This window comes from Gobius niger, assembly GCF_951799975.1.
Source record: "Gobius niger genome assembly, chromosome: 7".
Classification (NCBI taxonomy): Eukaryota; Metazoa; Chordata; class Actinopteri; order Gobiiformes; family Gobiidae; genus Gobius; species Gobius niger.
In genome coordinates this window covers 22,222,336-22,237,803 of record NC_136858.1, presented here as the reverse complement: position 1 = coordinate 22,237,803, position 15,468 = coordinate 22,222,336, and the positions used below count along the sequence as shown (strand labels likewise).

Below are 15,468 nucleotides of genomic sequence, written 5' to 3'. Positions count from 1 at the left end.
GCTATATTTCAAGTGAATATCAAGAATCAAATGTCAGGAAAGAGTCATGAATGAAGAATATCCTCAGTGTGCAGCATCCAAAATCTAGGCAAAGGTTAGGTTTAAAATCTCAAAGACATGGGCGGGCCCTGTAGCTAAGCATGTGCCCCCCAAGGCCACCACAGTGAATCATTTCTGGAAATGCCTCTGATTCTGTTTTACCGCCTCATTATAAAACTGTAATCAAATCGTGACCACAAATTTCTTCACTGAATCCACCTGAAGATCTCTGAATAGCACAATACTGATTCACATTCCCCTCCCTTTAAAGCACCTGTAAAATTGGTGGGATTGGTCTTGATTACAGTGAATGGGGATATATAGAGCAGGGGGTCAGACGCAGCACTGGAGTCTGCCCAGCACATGCCTGTCTAATGGCCCTGATATGTGAGTGCAGGGACACTGCATTACGCTGCACACTGCACCTCATTGATGAAGACTGAACATTTTCCTCTCACAGCCAGGTGGTCTATCCTTGACATTTTTCATCTGGTCAAACCGGTATGTGTGGGGTAACGTGCTGAAGACAAGGCAAAAATGAGCAAAATTATGCCTCTCTTATTCCAAAGTTTGTGTTGTCCAAAACTAGCATAGGTGTACAGTAACCAGGAGAGATGAAGTGGTTTGGAACAGTGGCTTGAGCTGCCAATAGACTGCTGTTCTTCCATTAACACAGTACAGTAGCATGTCTGCCCTCAGCGTTAGTCAAAAGCGCCATTGTACTTAACAATTAAGCAGTTTGTTCTTGGGTTCATTTATCTGGGCAAGCTGCGTTCAGGATTCATGGTCTTATGCAACATGTCACATTCCTGCCATTATGCACCACTCTCTCTCCTCTCCAGACTTACGCTGTGGGCGACCGGCAGCTCCTCGTGCCTCAGGGCTGTTTCAGCGGAGCCATTTCAATTAAAAATTGTCCAACTGTGGAAATACATGCACATACGCTATTTGATTACAGGGGAAAATGGGCTTTTTCACATTGAACTTTATATGAATGATTTACTATGCTGCCCAAATGTTTTAGCGAGAAGAAGTGAAAGAATAGAATAAAGATTTAATACATTTGAAACTCTATATAATGGACAAAGTGTAGGAAGGTCATTAGGAGTTTGAGTGCCATTGAGATTTATACTAAAATACTATGTACTTCTTAAGCAGTCTGACACTAAACCTATACATTCCCTTTCTACTGGTGTCTACACTGATTACACCACAAAACAATAATGAAAAATGTAAACATGTATAGTGACATTATTATTATTTTTTCTCGATTATAAACACTCAATTCAGGATAATTAACACTGAGTCAATTTGACCAATTACCCTGATCCTTATCAATTCTGTAAAAACTGGAAGGTGACCAACATTCCTGGTGTGATTAAGATGGAAGAGGAGGTAATGAGCAAATGTCTTTGAGTTGTGACACAAATTGTTTAGCACCAGTGGGTCAGCAATAGCCATTAGCCAAATATGTTATCTTGCGATCGGTGTCAGTGATATGAAGAAGTCAGTCTGTGTTTGTTGATCTCAGGATTTCCCAACAGGGGTGAGGGAAGGGATGACCCCAGACATGACAGCGGAGGGAGACAGGGCAGGGTCATATTGACAAACGCATAAAGGAGCAACATTAGCGGAAGAGGAAGCAGTCTGGGAAATCTGTACATAAATGAAAGCAATAAAGCACAAGTAAATTCCGGTAAATCAAAACTTTACTGTCTTATGTATTATTAAACTCAAAGGCTCCCCAGTGAGGTATGACTGACCATGAACGTATAGCTAAGATCTGGGGTCCTGCTCAGTGCTCTGTGACTGGTCTTGACAGAGGGCCCAAAATGACATGGGAGAAAAGAGTTAAATGCGGATGATAACATTTTTAGACACTATAAAGTATGTGTGTTTTTATTCAGTCTCGCTGGACCTTTGTGAACCTTTCTGTTGTGCATGTATGGCTGGGTCGCTGCAAAGAAATACCCTTTACAGGATCAATAAAGTGTTCTGATTCTGATTTTATTTTGCATAGAGATAGACAGATAGGTAAGCAGACAGATACTTTGTCCAACCTAAGAGGGAAAATGTAGGTAACAACATGTTGCTGTCAAAGGCTGCTGCTCATGAATCCTTTTAGATCACAACTTCATTCATAAAGCCAACCAATAGTGACTGAATACTGCCCCAGAAATACCAAGAGAGCCAAAAATAAACTACAGTAGTTGATGCACTGGTCAGAGCACTTCCAAACCTAAACATCCTCTGGTGGTTCAAAAATACCCATGAAAGAGGTCTTGAGTCAAATATATTACAAAAGCTGTTAAGTATAGTGACATTTAATGTGAAGAAAGTTTTAAAAAACTACACAGTTATTTGTTACAGTATAATAAAGTCATTTGATTTAAATATGTGCACACCATGCATCCCAATTCCAATTTGCTAAAACATTTCACATCCACCATCGTTAAGTTTCTGTTTCAAAATGAGCTTTAGACATTACATGTATTTCTTGGTGGCAGGCCAATTTTATTTTGTCAGTAGATGAAGATCTGATCCTGCCCACAGTGGATCAAAATTAAAGGACCATTTTCACCCATTGAAGGTTTTGTACATCATATTGTCATGTTTTACCGATGAGTTAGCTGTAACGATGTGCTAATTTATTTATTTATTTCATTCTATTCGTTTATTTGAACAGCTTCAGCTAAAATGGAAGTGTGGGCGTGAGGTTTCACATGACAGAAAGGATCTTCGTTGCTTTTACGGCAACAATCTCAAGCTTCACATTAAGAACAATGGGTCTAACTTTCCCACAATATCAACCCAAAACTTTCAAGGATTTTTTCAGTATCTTTGGAGTACTTTAACCAGTGTTTAGATCTTTAGAGTTTCGTTATATTTCATCAAAATCCTCTTGGGAACTAGAGGACAAATGCTCGGGGAGTGTTTCCTACCCCTTTTCTATGAGATATAACACTGTGAGTAATGAGTCAGTCATGCAGTTGAGATTTACACTTGCGTTCATTGGTCTATGAAACATTTCAGCACGCACTTACACGTAGGTAGCAATTGTGTGAATTCTAGCACAGTGGTAGCAAATCAGAGCCACGTTACAACAAGAGCTTGTTGGAGCGTCCTGCTTGTTAGAAGCAACGTCAAAAGGAAAAAAAAATTACATCACCCAGTAGCCTATGGTGGAACCTTGCCAGATGTAACACTCACAGAGAAAGGGAGAGAGGGAGGGAGAGAGAGAGAGAGAGAGAGAGAGGGAGACAGAGAGAGAGGGAGAGGGAGAGAGTTAGAGACAGAGAGAAAGAGAGAAAGGAGAGAGAGAGAGGGGGAGAGAGGGAGACAGCGAGAGAGAGAGAGGAAGACACAGAGAGAGGGAGACAGAGAGAGAGAGACACAGAGAGAGAGAAGGGGAGAGAAAGAGAGAGAGGGAGACAGAGAGAGAGGGAGACAGAGAGAGAGACAGAGAGAGAGAGAAGGGGAGAGAAAGAGAGAGAGGGAGACAGAGACAGAGAGAACGAGAGAGAGAGAGAGAGAGGGGGAAGAGAGAGAGAAAGAGAGAGAGAAAGAAAAAGAGAGGAGAGAGAGAGAGGAAGACAGAGAGATGGAGACAGACAGAGAGAAAGAAAGAGAGAAAGGGAGACAGAGAGAGACAGGAAGGAGAGAGGGAGAGAGAGAGGTAGAGAGAGAGAGAGAGAGACAAAGACAGAGGGAGACAGAGAGAGAGAAAGAGAGAGAGAGAAAGAGAGGAGGGAGAGAGAGACAGAAAGGGAGAGAGGGAGACAGAGAGAAAGAGAGAGAGGGCGACAGAGAGAGAGACAGGGGGAGAGAGGGAGAGAGAAAGAGGGAGACAGAGATAGAGAGAGAGAGGAAGACAGAGAGAGGGGGGAGGGAGAAAGAGAGAGAGAGGAGAGAGAGAGAGAGAGAGAGAGAGAGAGAGAGAGAGAGAGAGAGAGAGAGAGAGAGAGAGAGAGAGAGAGAGAGAGAGAGAGAGAGAGAGAGAGAGAGAGACCAACAAAGAGCTTCCACCTCAATTTGGGCATCCTTTCTCTTGTCTGTCTCTTCCCATTGGCGCCCGTGACTGTGATGTGGTCAAAAGCCTTCTGTTACAAAGCCCGGGTGAAGCTGGAGGGAGGTGTCGTGAATGAGAAATTGTATGTGATTAAATGTACTGTGTGACCCCTTCAACAATATGGTGGACTGGAAATTGACTCAAGTAAGAGATACAACACCGGTGTAGAGAAGAATTTATGTGCACGGGGCCAAAAGCAAACACTTGTCAGCACATCCCATCACCGCTGGCCAATCTAACATCCATCTATGGGTTTAGCACTCTCTGGCTATACGGTGTTACAAGTCTTCAACATCATTGCAGCACATTTTAACAACTGCATGCTAGAGTCCACACTGACAAAAACTCTTCCTGCATGATTTCTGGGTTTAGACCAGCTCTCAAGGCAAAAATCCCCTGTATAAAGCGTTTATTAGATTCAAGTGGTTATGTTAGGTAAGCACCATGGGCAAACTACTTTGTTTGGAGGGATTACGGGCGATGCAGTGGTCTGTCTATCCCCAAGTGTTTGCAAACAAGCAGGTCAAAAGGACAAATTGCCCAACAGTTAGTTCTTCTTACACAAAAGTAAATACACTGCGCTAGAAAGGAGATTTTATTTTTAGTGCTATACAATCAGACTTGTGCAATGAAAGTTATTTTGAGCACGAGATAAAGAAGAAATGCTGAATCCTTTTTTTCTTCTGCCTTTAAAAAAAAAAAAAAAACAGAATTAGGGAGAGACTCCTTGTGGGAGGCACCACTCTCTCTGCTCCACTCAATTTGACAGTTCTGCTGCTAATCCCTATTGTTGCAATGTAAAGCTCAGAGGTGAATGCATGTGTGTGGTGAGGGGGCGGGGCTTAACTCCAGTCTGTATAGATTGAGCCATACAATGACAACAAATACAGTACATAATATAGCAGAGGCTTTTGGTTTCACGTCTGTCCATGCTCATGTTAGACTTGGATGAGGAGATAAATGATGCTTGAAAATGAACAGCAATAGTTGATGCATCTTCTTTTTGACCAGGCAGGCAGTCTTCTTGTGTGGCTCTGAATATGCTTCTTTTGGTGGCTGCAGCTCATCCACTCTCGGGCCTTTTCACTTTAGAACCTCTCACTCTATTCAAACAAAGCTAAACCTTTGGCTCTTTGGCCTAATCTTATACATTTGAGCCAATCAGAATGCAAGAAAGAGTAAAATGGAATTGTTTGGCCAATAGCCACAGAGGCCAGTTTGGGGGAAGAGGACAAGAGCAGACAACCATTGTTGATTGATTACCATGAAAGACACTTTTGTTGGGATCTTGAAGCCAGTACACTGTGCCTGTATCCGAGGAAACACTAGTGTCTTAAATAGGTCAGCTTTACAGCAGCATGCACATGATAGTACTACATAGAAAAGTGTGCATTTGCGACCGCCCATCGGGGAGTAAGGTCCATAGATTATTAGCTGTGACTAATATTGATTAGATTTGGTTCAAAGGTTAGCAGAGCAGCTCCTGTCTGTCTGTAAAACAGACAGGAACTGTTTTACAGACAGACAGTTTCATAAATTCTGACTTTGAAGAAAGAATTAATGAAACATGCTCTGCAAACCAGTGTAACTAACAATGAATGTTCTTTTATTGTTTGATTGTTACCCAGTGTCAGCATTATAAAAGTAGGAGGTTCAAAAAATAAATCTCAAGCATGTACAAGTCCACACAATATTGTGTCAGGCACTCGTGTGTGAATGAAGGGCAAAAGGGGTTTTATTGTCCACCCCTGTGTCTGATAAGAACAAACCCTTTTGACCCAGTTGAATTAGATTTTATGGACATACCGCTGTTTCTGAAATTTTATCTTCTATGCTACAGGCGAAGAACAATAGTATGCCTGATTTTCATTCAATACCTCCAGCTGTTTGAAAACCCACACACTGCTAGTTCTATGTTTGTCCTGGCACATAAAAACAATAATAATATCAACAGGCTGGAATCTCTGGTTTTCTCACCACACCATTCAGCATGGGTTTCACACGGCCTTCACTTAGAAACTGTACAACATGCTGCTAACAACTGCCTAATGCATCATTTCAACACCATGCTCAACATGTTTTAATATGAAAGTGAGACCTCTCCCTGGTGTATTTGTTGCAGAGATGGAGCCGCTCTCAGTGTTGCAGATAGGAGGAGACAGAGGGGCGGCATGGCTCAATTATCTTTCTACTGCCATAAACCACACAGCTTAGTCGCAACATCTGGCAACCTATGTCTGCAGTCTGCAGCAGAGTCACCTCAGAAGAGTGCAAAGTGCTATAACTGGTACATAAATCTATAATAATATTTAAGATTGCAGCAGCTTCATTGTTCACATTATGAAAGTCACGCGGCTGCTGATTTGAAAGAGAAAACCAGGAAGACGTCAAGTAAAATTAAAAGTAGTTAATCTAAGGTAGGTAACAGATATTAAAGACAGTTCAGAAATAATCCACAAACTTCTCCCTATTTTTCTGTATGGGAGGGCTTTTCCGTGTGAATGAGGAGCAAGCAGGAGTAGAACCCCTCCCACTGAACGTGATTGGCTGGAGCCTCAGTGAGTGAGACCTGGGGAGGCCAGTAGGAAGGTGAGTGGTCCAAGAGCTGCAGTAGGGGGCCGGCAGACACACAAAGCTGCATGTACACTGCCTCTTAAAGCCTAGGTGCTCCTCCACATTAGGCTACAGTCTGATAGACACAGCACAGGAAAAAATAAGGCTAAATACAGGCAGCACAGCTAAAGTTGGTTACCTGACAAGAAATGTTTTAAGAGATTTTTTTTTTTTTTTACTTTACATCCTTGATTCACACACACAGAGGTGGCATCCAAGGGTCAACTCAACAAGACAACAAGAACACCCTAAAGTTTTCAATCTTCCAGCAAAAAGAGATTACCGCTTGTCCACTTTCTTTGCTAGTCTTTGCATTCAAACGTTTTGAATTGGAAGCCACTGGATACAGCCTTGTAGAATAGTTGAACTCCGAAAAGGCATGGCAAACGGACAAAAGAACCACAGGTGGGCATTAACCTATGGGCGCTCTTGCAGCTTGGCACTGGCCAGATCGCTCTTCCTCTCCATCACCTTTCTCTTCCTCAGCGTTTCGGCTGCAGACGAGTACGACTACTACAGCTGGCAGTCGGACAACTTTCACAACGGCCGCTTCTACACCAAACAGCCTCAGTGTGTGGACATACCAGCAGACTTAAGGCTCTGTCACAACGTGGGCTATAAGAAGATGCGGCTGCCCAACCTGCTGGACCACGAGACCATGCCAGAGGTGAAGCAGCAGGCTGGGAGCTGGGTGCCACTTTTGGCCAAGCGGTGCCATGCAGATACGCAAGTCTTCCTCTGCTCTCTGTTCGCCCCGGTGTGCTTGGACAGGCCCATCTACCCCTGCCGATCCCTATGTGAGGCGGTGAGGAACAGCTGTGCACCCGTCATGGAGACCTATGGCTTCCCCTGGCCCGAAATGTTGACCTGCGACAAGTTCCCCATAGACAATGACTTGTGTATCCCCATGCAGTTTTCTGTGGACCATGCCACACAGCCACCAGGTAGGATTCACACCCATTTAGCGAGACTTTATGTGTATTTGCATGTTGGGAATCACTCAAGCCAATCTACTGAAGCCTTCTAGCAAAAGCAAAAGGAAAAGTTTGTGCAGTTAAAAAAAAACTGGTAGAACTATGGTCCAAATATTTTAAAAAGCTAAGAGTTTAAAGATTGACTGTGATGTAAAAAGTATAATTCTTCATGGCTCTCTAAACAAATCATTGGAGGAGAGTATACATATACATTGCTATATGATCTCCCATACATTTCAATAGTTAAAATTTCCTCAGCCAAAAGATGAGACAGAGTTGTGTCAGGAAGCCTGAGTCCTAATTAAAATATACTGTACACATCACAGGATGCTATAAGGTCTTCTTGATAACATGACCCTGATAGGGGAATATTACATTTGGCTAATCATTGAAAACCTACACTGAGCAGGTCATGTTTAGTGGCAGTAGCAATGAAACGACCAGAGAGACAAGTTTGAGACAAGTCGATTACTCCAAATATTTCCCCACATTTCCACCAAAGTCTCAGGGGAGGACAGACACAAAACATGAGCCGGGAGACTGGACGACTCATGCAGCAGAAGATCACTTTGCACAGTGAAGATGAATGGACTGTTGTGCTAAAGCCATCTGCGAGTGCAAAGCAGACGCACATGTGTATACCTTTATCAGAACAAGTCAGCCGGGAGCTAATCAATCACAATATAACAAGTGTTCCTATGGGGAGCGCCCTGTTGCGACACGCTGCTCAAGCAAGTCAGCATAGTTAGGAAATAAATGAAACACCACAATTAGCAGACAGGTGGAGAAGCTTGAGGAGGCAATAGTGTGCTTGGAATGAGCACTTAAGCCGGCAAAGGGGACTTAATGAGACTATAGGCAGCAACAAGGGGACAGTTACTGGAGTGTCTGGGACCGCGCTGCTATTGTTGGGTCTGGCAGCCGGCAGCCCAATTAGTTAGAAGACCAATTATGGAGCTCCCGCTAATTAGTCGACATGACAGAACAAGAGACGGGGAGAATGGGACTGGCTCGAGTGCAGTTGTGCCTGCTGCCGAATAGAGTTATTTTAGAGAGTGAGAGAAATAGGTTGCTTGCAGTAAGAGGAGTGTCTTCAAGTTTTCAATAGGGATTCAGACTATACCTTTGCCCATATTCTATCCTTTACTGTTAGTGCAAAGCTCATTTCCTTCACTATGGTCTATAAATGGTCTTCATGGGATGCCAGGTAGTCCGACAGTTTAAGTTCATTCTAATACATTGGCTTGTTGACTTGATCCAATTGACAAAATGGCTACTCTGTTTTTGTTGGCTTTTTAACACTCATCTTCCACTCAGCCACTTACAATATAAGGGATGACTACAATAAGCATCACATTCAGATTCAAAAACAAAAGCGATGAGAGAAACCTGGGTTCTAATCCGAGTAATGTTTGAACGTAAGGCAGACTGGTGACATGTATTGTATATAATATCAATGAATTAACAGGTAATATAAAATTTGGGAACGGTCCCTTCCCCATTTACTTTAGTGCAACCCTGGCAGGCCTTCGCAAACCCTCCCGATACAATATGGCCGTTGTCCAGTGAAAGTCGTTAAAATTGCATGGTGTGAAAGATATTGTCTGTCCGCACTGATGTGACCAGTGTAAGTTACAGCCCTGCTAAAGGAGACGGGCCGCGCTGTCAGGTCCCCAGCACAATGGGAGCTACTCATGTGGCCCTGGCTGCTATATGAAAGGGAAAATGTGATCCAATGCTCCGTGCATAGAAAGCTGCCAAAAGCCCTTTGAGGGTGTTTTTTCTTCTCCTCTAGGATTCTTACAGATGCGGGAGCTGGCTGTGTTTGGGACCTCGGGGGATGAGTGTGGGACCTGTGGAGGTGATTCGGAGTCTCTCTCTGTATCACGTTTAAGCAGATGTTAGGACTCCACCATGAATCACATATTACTTAAAACATTACATTACATAGCCTGGGTCCACAAAGTGACATCACAGTGTGTGTGTCAGAATCGAAATGACTGTGTGGTAAATCCAAACTTTGATTCCATAAGTTAAAGACAGTTTCATTACTACATTTTATGGCACTTATCTGGTTCAGCTTGGCTTTTATTAAATGTAAGGTACCAAGTGACATAAATATTACAAAAATCACTAAGGGATGAAAAGAACTGAGCACATCAGAGGTCTGACTAAGTGAATCTGTGAAGCTCAGTTGTTGAATCTCTGCCATACATCGTTGCACTTTGGCATCCCATTTGAAGATTAACAGCAGCCCTATCCAAAAGACCACCTCCCACTTCACTATACTCAGCATCTCCTCCTCTGGTCATATTCACAAGAAATCATTTCAATTACTTTAGTCACTGTGCGGTGTAAAATACTGTCAGAAAAGCATTTTTATTACAAGTGTATGAATAGCAAAGACATGCAAATAGCAGTCACATGGAAGTCATCGTAACAGCTTGTGCAATACAAACAGAAAAGCGTACCAGTAAAAATTCGTAAATTGCAGTGAGGTGTTAGAATAATACAAGTGACCTAATGACAAAATATTTGCTGAGCAGGAAAGTGTCCAGGAAAGAAGACATGATTCAGCAGCACTTAAACAGGACTCGAGGAAAACGTATCGCGCAGAACCCAGAGGAGCATCGAACCACTCACCGCCAAGTCTGTCCAAACTCAACAACAGTTTTAGAGCGGGACTGCTTTTCTTGACACATGCTCTGCACTGGCATGAGAAGGACTGGCCCGGTGCCAACATACCACCGCCGAGAAATCCCAATGAATAACTCCAGAGCCGCAGCAAGACACAACAGTTTCAGGAAATCATTCAAAGCACACACATCCAGCAGAGGTTTGGCAAGGCTATGGCAGCCCTCCCAAGCCTAAAAGAAATACAGAAATCTTGCTCCGTTAATGGGCTCAAAACAATGTGCACTAAACTGGGTAAAACAGGCTATACCATTAGAGACAATTTGTGGGAAAGTCTACCCCGAGTAAAAGCATGGGAACGTTCAGTCACTTCTCTATGGGTCAGTATCATGGCACACTGACTGAAAGGGACGCTGGACAGGGGTTCACCTCCCCACGACCCCCCGCCCCAAAACACGCTCAACTTTGACCCCACTCATTCTCTGCTCAGACACCGAGGGCAGGACTCGCTGATAACCTCTGAACCCTGAAGGGACTGTATTCTTGTGGGTACAAGCACTGGAGTGAAAAAGTCTGTTGTTGAGATTTAACAAGAGCTACATTTTCAGCGACACCCGAACAATCCAGTATTAGTCGTTGTTGAGTCATGAAATAAACTAAAGGAAATTACCTAAAGGATATTTGCTCATGTACAAGTGTTTTTTTAAGCTGAAAGTATTTCATTGCTGTTGGCAAGTTGATTCTGGCTGTTGGTCCACCAGATGGAAAGAAGACTAATGCCATAAAATGATTAAGAATAGTTAATGGGCTTTGTCATAATATTGCCATTGGGTTGTAGGCAGTGAAGAAGAATGCATCAGTAGAAATATTGCACCAAAACATCAAAGGCGCAAAATATGTTCGGAATCATTACACTTGAAAAATGGCAAAGCTGGGAGCATGACTTTGTTGCCAAAAGTAAACCAAATGCTTTCTGTTGTGGTTGTGAGGTTGGCTGCCTCAATGAAGTTAATCACTTTACACAGTGGCCCAGTGCGTCTGCTGCAGCGTTTACCTTTCTGCAGAGCCACGACCACGCCTGCACCGACAAAATATACAAGAGCCAGAATTAAAACATTTTCTACAGTGTAATTGCAGGGCAAACATCAGTCAGGCTGCTGGTCTGCATTTTCTGTCGGCAGCAAATAACCCGTGACACACTGAGGGGGGTGTGAATGAGTGCTGCACAAGAGCGTAATGATTTGATTTTTCATTTTAACCTACGAAGCCAGTTTGAAACCAGGCAAGATATCGGTTGCTATTTGTACTTATTGGTGTTTGCTTTTTCTTCTGCAGTGTCCAAGGTCTGTCCTCCGTGTGATAATGAGATGAAGGCAGACAACATCATGGAGCATTACTGCGCCAGTGACTTTGGTAAGCGCTCACTGCCCACTTTTCAAACTAAAGAAATCATAAACACATGTTTAAGTGGACAGCAGGTCAATGGTAACATCTGTTTGTCAAAAAAGACGCAATGTTATAAAGTCATGGCTATTTTAGTGCAGTTATTACTAGTTATTGCAAGATATCTTTTTTGACTGGGTCACATATCAAACCAACAACTTAGCAATTCCTTGAGCTCATTACATTGAAACATGAACACTATGGAACCTTTAATCACCAGACACTTATGAATGAAATGACTCGACAGGATCAGTAAAGTCGAGATAACTATGACGTAGGGTTTTGGAGATCAAGGCAAGAATTCCAGCAGTGTTATGCTACACTATATGCTACATATGATCACCTCATTGTCAGACACATTTCACCTTAAAAAAAAAAAAAAGCTTTTGATGACACAAACCTTTGGTCTGTGATCCCAGATTCTCTTACATCACTTTGGTAATTTTTGGCAATGGCATAACTGACTAGTAGAACTTTTCCTTTTACTAGTCCCATCTTGTTTTGAACACATTACAGCCCTCAAATCAATGAAAAATAAATGAGCGACTTTTTCTGACATTGTACGCTATTGATATGCAAATCATTTTTTACAATTCTGTGAGACACTGCAGTTCTGTGTGTAGACCCCTCATCTGGCTTACTGGAGAACAGGTTTGCAGAAAGGCCCTGGCACAGCATGTCACAGGGACACTGGCCAGGGCTTCACAGTGAGGCCCTCCAGTGACTGCGTATGATTGAGTATGGGTGGGCCTTCGGAGTGCAGCAGGTGGGGGGCAGGAGGGAGGGGGAGGATGGGGGAGGCGGACATTTTATCCTTCCTATCTCTACTCAAACACACGCCTAAATGAATACGCTCATTCACCTAAACACACGGGGCGGCACGCGAATGCCGCGAGTATATGCTGCGGTGCGATGTGTGATGCACGATACGGGTGAGGGGCAGTTCAAAACGTTCTTTCTTCAACACTATCAGCTGGCATGTAATGAAGGAGCAGGAAGTACTTAATCTATATAGGAAATTTACAGAACAGTATGATACTCAACTTTGATATTAGCCCTGTACTTGACTTTTTTCTTGTTTGGAGTAAAATATTTTTTGCCCCATAGAAAAAGCAGTAATAAAGCAGTAATATCATTATACAATTATCTTTTTCTTCTTTCTTTTTTTAATCTATAATGAGCCCGGGAGCAGGGGGATGGATTTGTTGATGTTGTCTAGCTCTACTTGTCAGTCCAAGCACACGTTTTGCAACCCGTAGCTGTGATGTTAAACTCTCCTTCGTAGTCTTAAGTTGTGAAATGTGCAAATTGTACGCGAAGAATCTCTGGATGTGGGCAATGGTGTGCGTACTCATATATGGCCTCACATATTACTATAAATTTACTATTACTACGACCCACTTTCCAGATGAAAAACAATCTCATTAATCATTACGATCGACAAGAGGGAAGTGCCTTTTTTCTTCAGTCATTCAGAGCACGTTGTTCGAGATCTCATTGAGTAAAGAGCGTGAGTAGAAGTACGTTGCTACTTCACACCACCATGATGCAGCCAGGGCTTGCGATTAGCATAACTTGCTAAATGCTTGTAGATTTGTAACGTCTAAACAAAAAACAAAACAGAAAAACATCTTACATCATGATACGGTGGAAATTTAGTCAGCAGAAAATTAAATAAATACAAAAACACATTAAAAAAGCATATCATTCCAGCAATAATAAAGCAATACAACATGTAATTCATTATCATCATTCAGTATCATTTGAAACAAACTAGCCATCGTGGCCTGTGAGCAAAACAGTTAACATCAAGCCACGCATATACAGTTTGCCTGGGAATGTTTATGCAGAGCAGACGAGCCGGCGAGAAGGAATATGGCCATCTTCCAGCAGCCGATCAGGAATAAACCAATGCCTCACACCAGCTCTGTGCGTCTACCGGCTGCATGATTAATCTCACCTGTCAAAATGCTCACCCAGAGAATTCCTCTCTTAAGAGTTGGCACCTCCACTGTAATCCCTGGCATGTAAAACTATGAATAAGTAAACTTAGAACTCAACAGGAGATAGCCAGTGCCTCAGCCGTTTGATAAAAGCTAAGATATCGGTGAAAGCAATACCACATATTAAGCTCAGAGGAGCCTTGAAGAAGCTGTGAGATTTATGTTAACGAAGCCAGAAGCAATAGATGGAGCTGTTCATTGGTTGGTCATGGATTTCAAAGTGTGACAGTGAAATAAACAGCAGGCTACACGTGATTCTTAATTTTCAAATAGATTTTCAGTGCTTTACAGACATCAACTTTTTGATCATACTGACCCTAACCTTTCATGTCTTTTCCTCCTCAGCTCTCAAGATGAAAATCAAGGAGGTGAAAAAAGAGAAAGGCGATAAAAAGCTGATTGCTGCTCAGAAGAAAAAGAAAGTCCTGAAGCAGGGCGCACTGAGGAAGAAGGACCTGAAGAAACTGACCCTGTACATTAAAAATGGCGCCAACTGCCCGTGCTCCCAGCTCGAGAGCCTGGGATCAAATTTCCTGATCATGGGGCGGAAAGTAGACCAGCAACTACTGCTCATGTCCATCCACAAGTGGGACAAGAAGAGCAAGGAGCTCAAGTTTGCTATCAAGTACATGAAATCACACCAGTGTCCCACCTACCACACTGTGTTCCAGTGAGGGACTGCCGGCGGTTCCAGCCACCCTCAAGAAAATCAACATTTCTTTTACTTACTATAAATACCAGTCACACAACATCCACGTCCAACTTTCCTAATGCTCATGTTGTACGAGGCCTCCCCATTCTATCTGCGTAATGACCAGTAATTAACCAGAACCAGTAAAAGTCACTCGATGTTTTATAATGTACAAAGTGTAATTTAGGTAATTCGGATAAACACTAGATTATTAGATCAAAGCGTTTTTCTAGTTTTATTTTTTTGGACAGGACAGCAATGGGAGCAGCAAAGTAGGGACTACACGGCATTTCCACTGACTTTGCTTGGCACCGTCAAGGACCAGAGCTAAGAGACTTTATTGCTTCAAAGAGGACAAAGAGACAGAGACTCTGTGCAACTTCTTTGTTTGTATTTGGTTTGAAATGTAACTCTCACATAAAGACATAGCAGCTGACTTTACACTAGAAGAAAGCAAATTTCCTTACAATACTTAACTATCAGTTAACCAATGAGTAGGAAACATTTTGTTATATTTTTTTCCAAAAATGAAATGAATAAATATATTTGAATTTTTCTAAAGAATTTGTTTGAATGTGTAGTTTTTATGTGTTTCTGTTTTACTGTCAGTTTCTTAAATATCAAACTTTTGGGGCAGTTTTGACTGATCTTTCCTTGAAGAGACCTTACCTTGAGGGCAGATGAATGGAGCCAATGAGGTGGTGCCAAACAGCGCTGCTTCTCGGATGGCCCTGTGAGTCTGTGGGTGGGTAAAGACACCAGACACATCAGAGCAGGAGCAGCACTCAGGCGGTGGCTGAAACACACCAGAGGCAAAGGGAGGTCAATGCTATAATGTTATGTCATTTTAAATATTTACAGAAATGCAAATGCACCACGTTTCATTGTCTCTCATGATTGTATGACGTAGGAAGTAGCGCAAAGGGGCTTGTCTAAAGACCAACACTGGAAGTTATTCTTCTTATTTGCCCCAAGGGGGATTTGAACCCAGAGCCCCTGCAT

General features: G+C 42.6%; 1 protein-coding gene across 1 annotated transcript; it reads left to right on the top strand.

Moving 5' to 3' along the window:
* Positions 1 to 6,777: 6,777 nt before the first annotated feature.
* sfrp5 (secreted frizzled-related protein 5) lies at positions 6,778 to 14,958 on the top strand. Its single transcript, XM_079560375.1, has 3 exons — positions 6,778 to 7,665; positions 11,665 to 11,742; positions 14,121 to 14,958. The coding sequence occupies exons 1-3, from the start codon at positions 7,101 to 7,103 to the stop codon at positions 14,447 to 14,449; spliced, it is 972 nt and encodes a 323-aa protein (XP_079416501.1). The 5' UTR covers positions 6,778 to 7,100; the 3' UTR covers positions 14,450 to 14,958.
* The last annotated feature ends 510 nt before the right edge of the window (positions 14,959 to 15,468 follow it).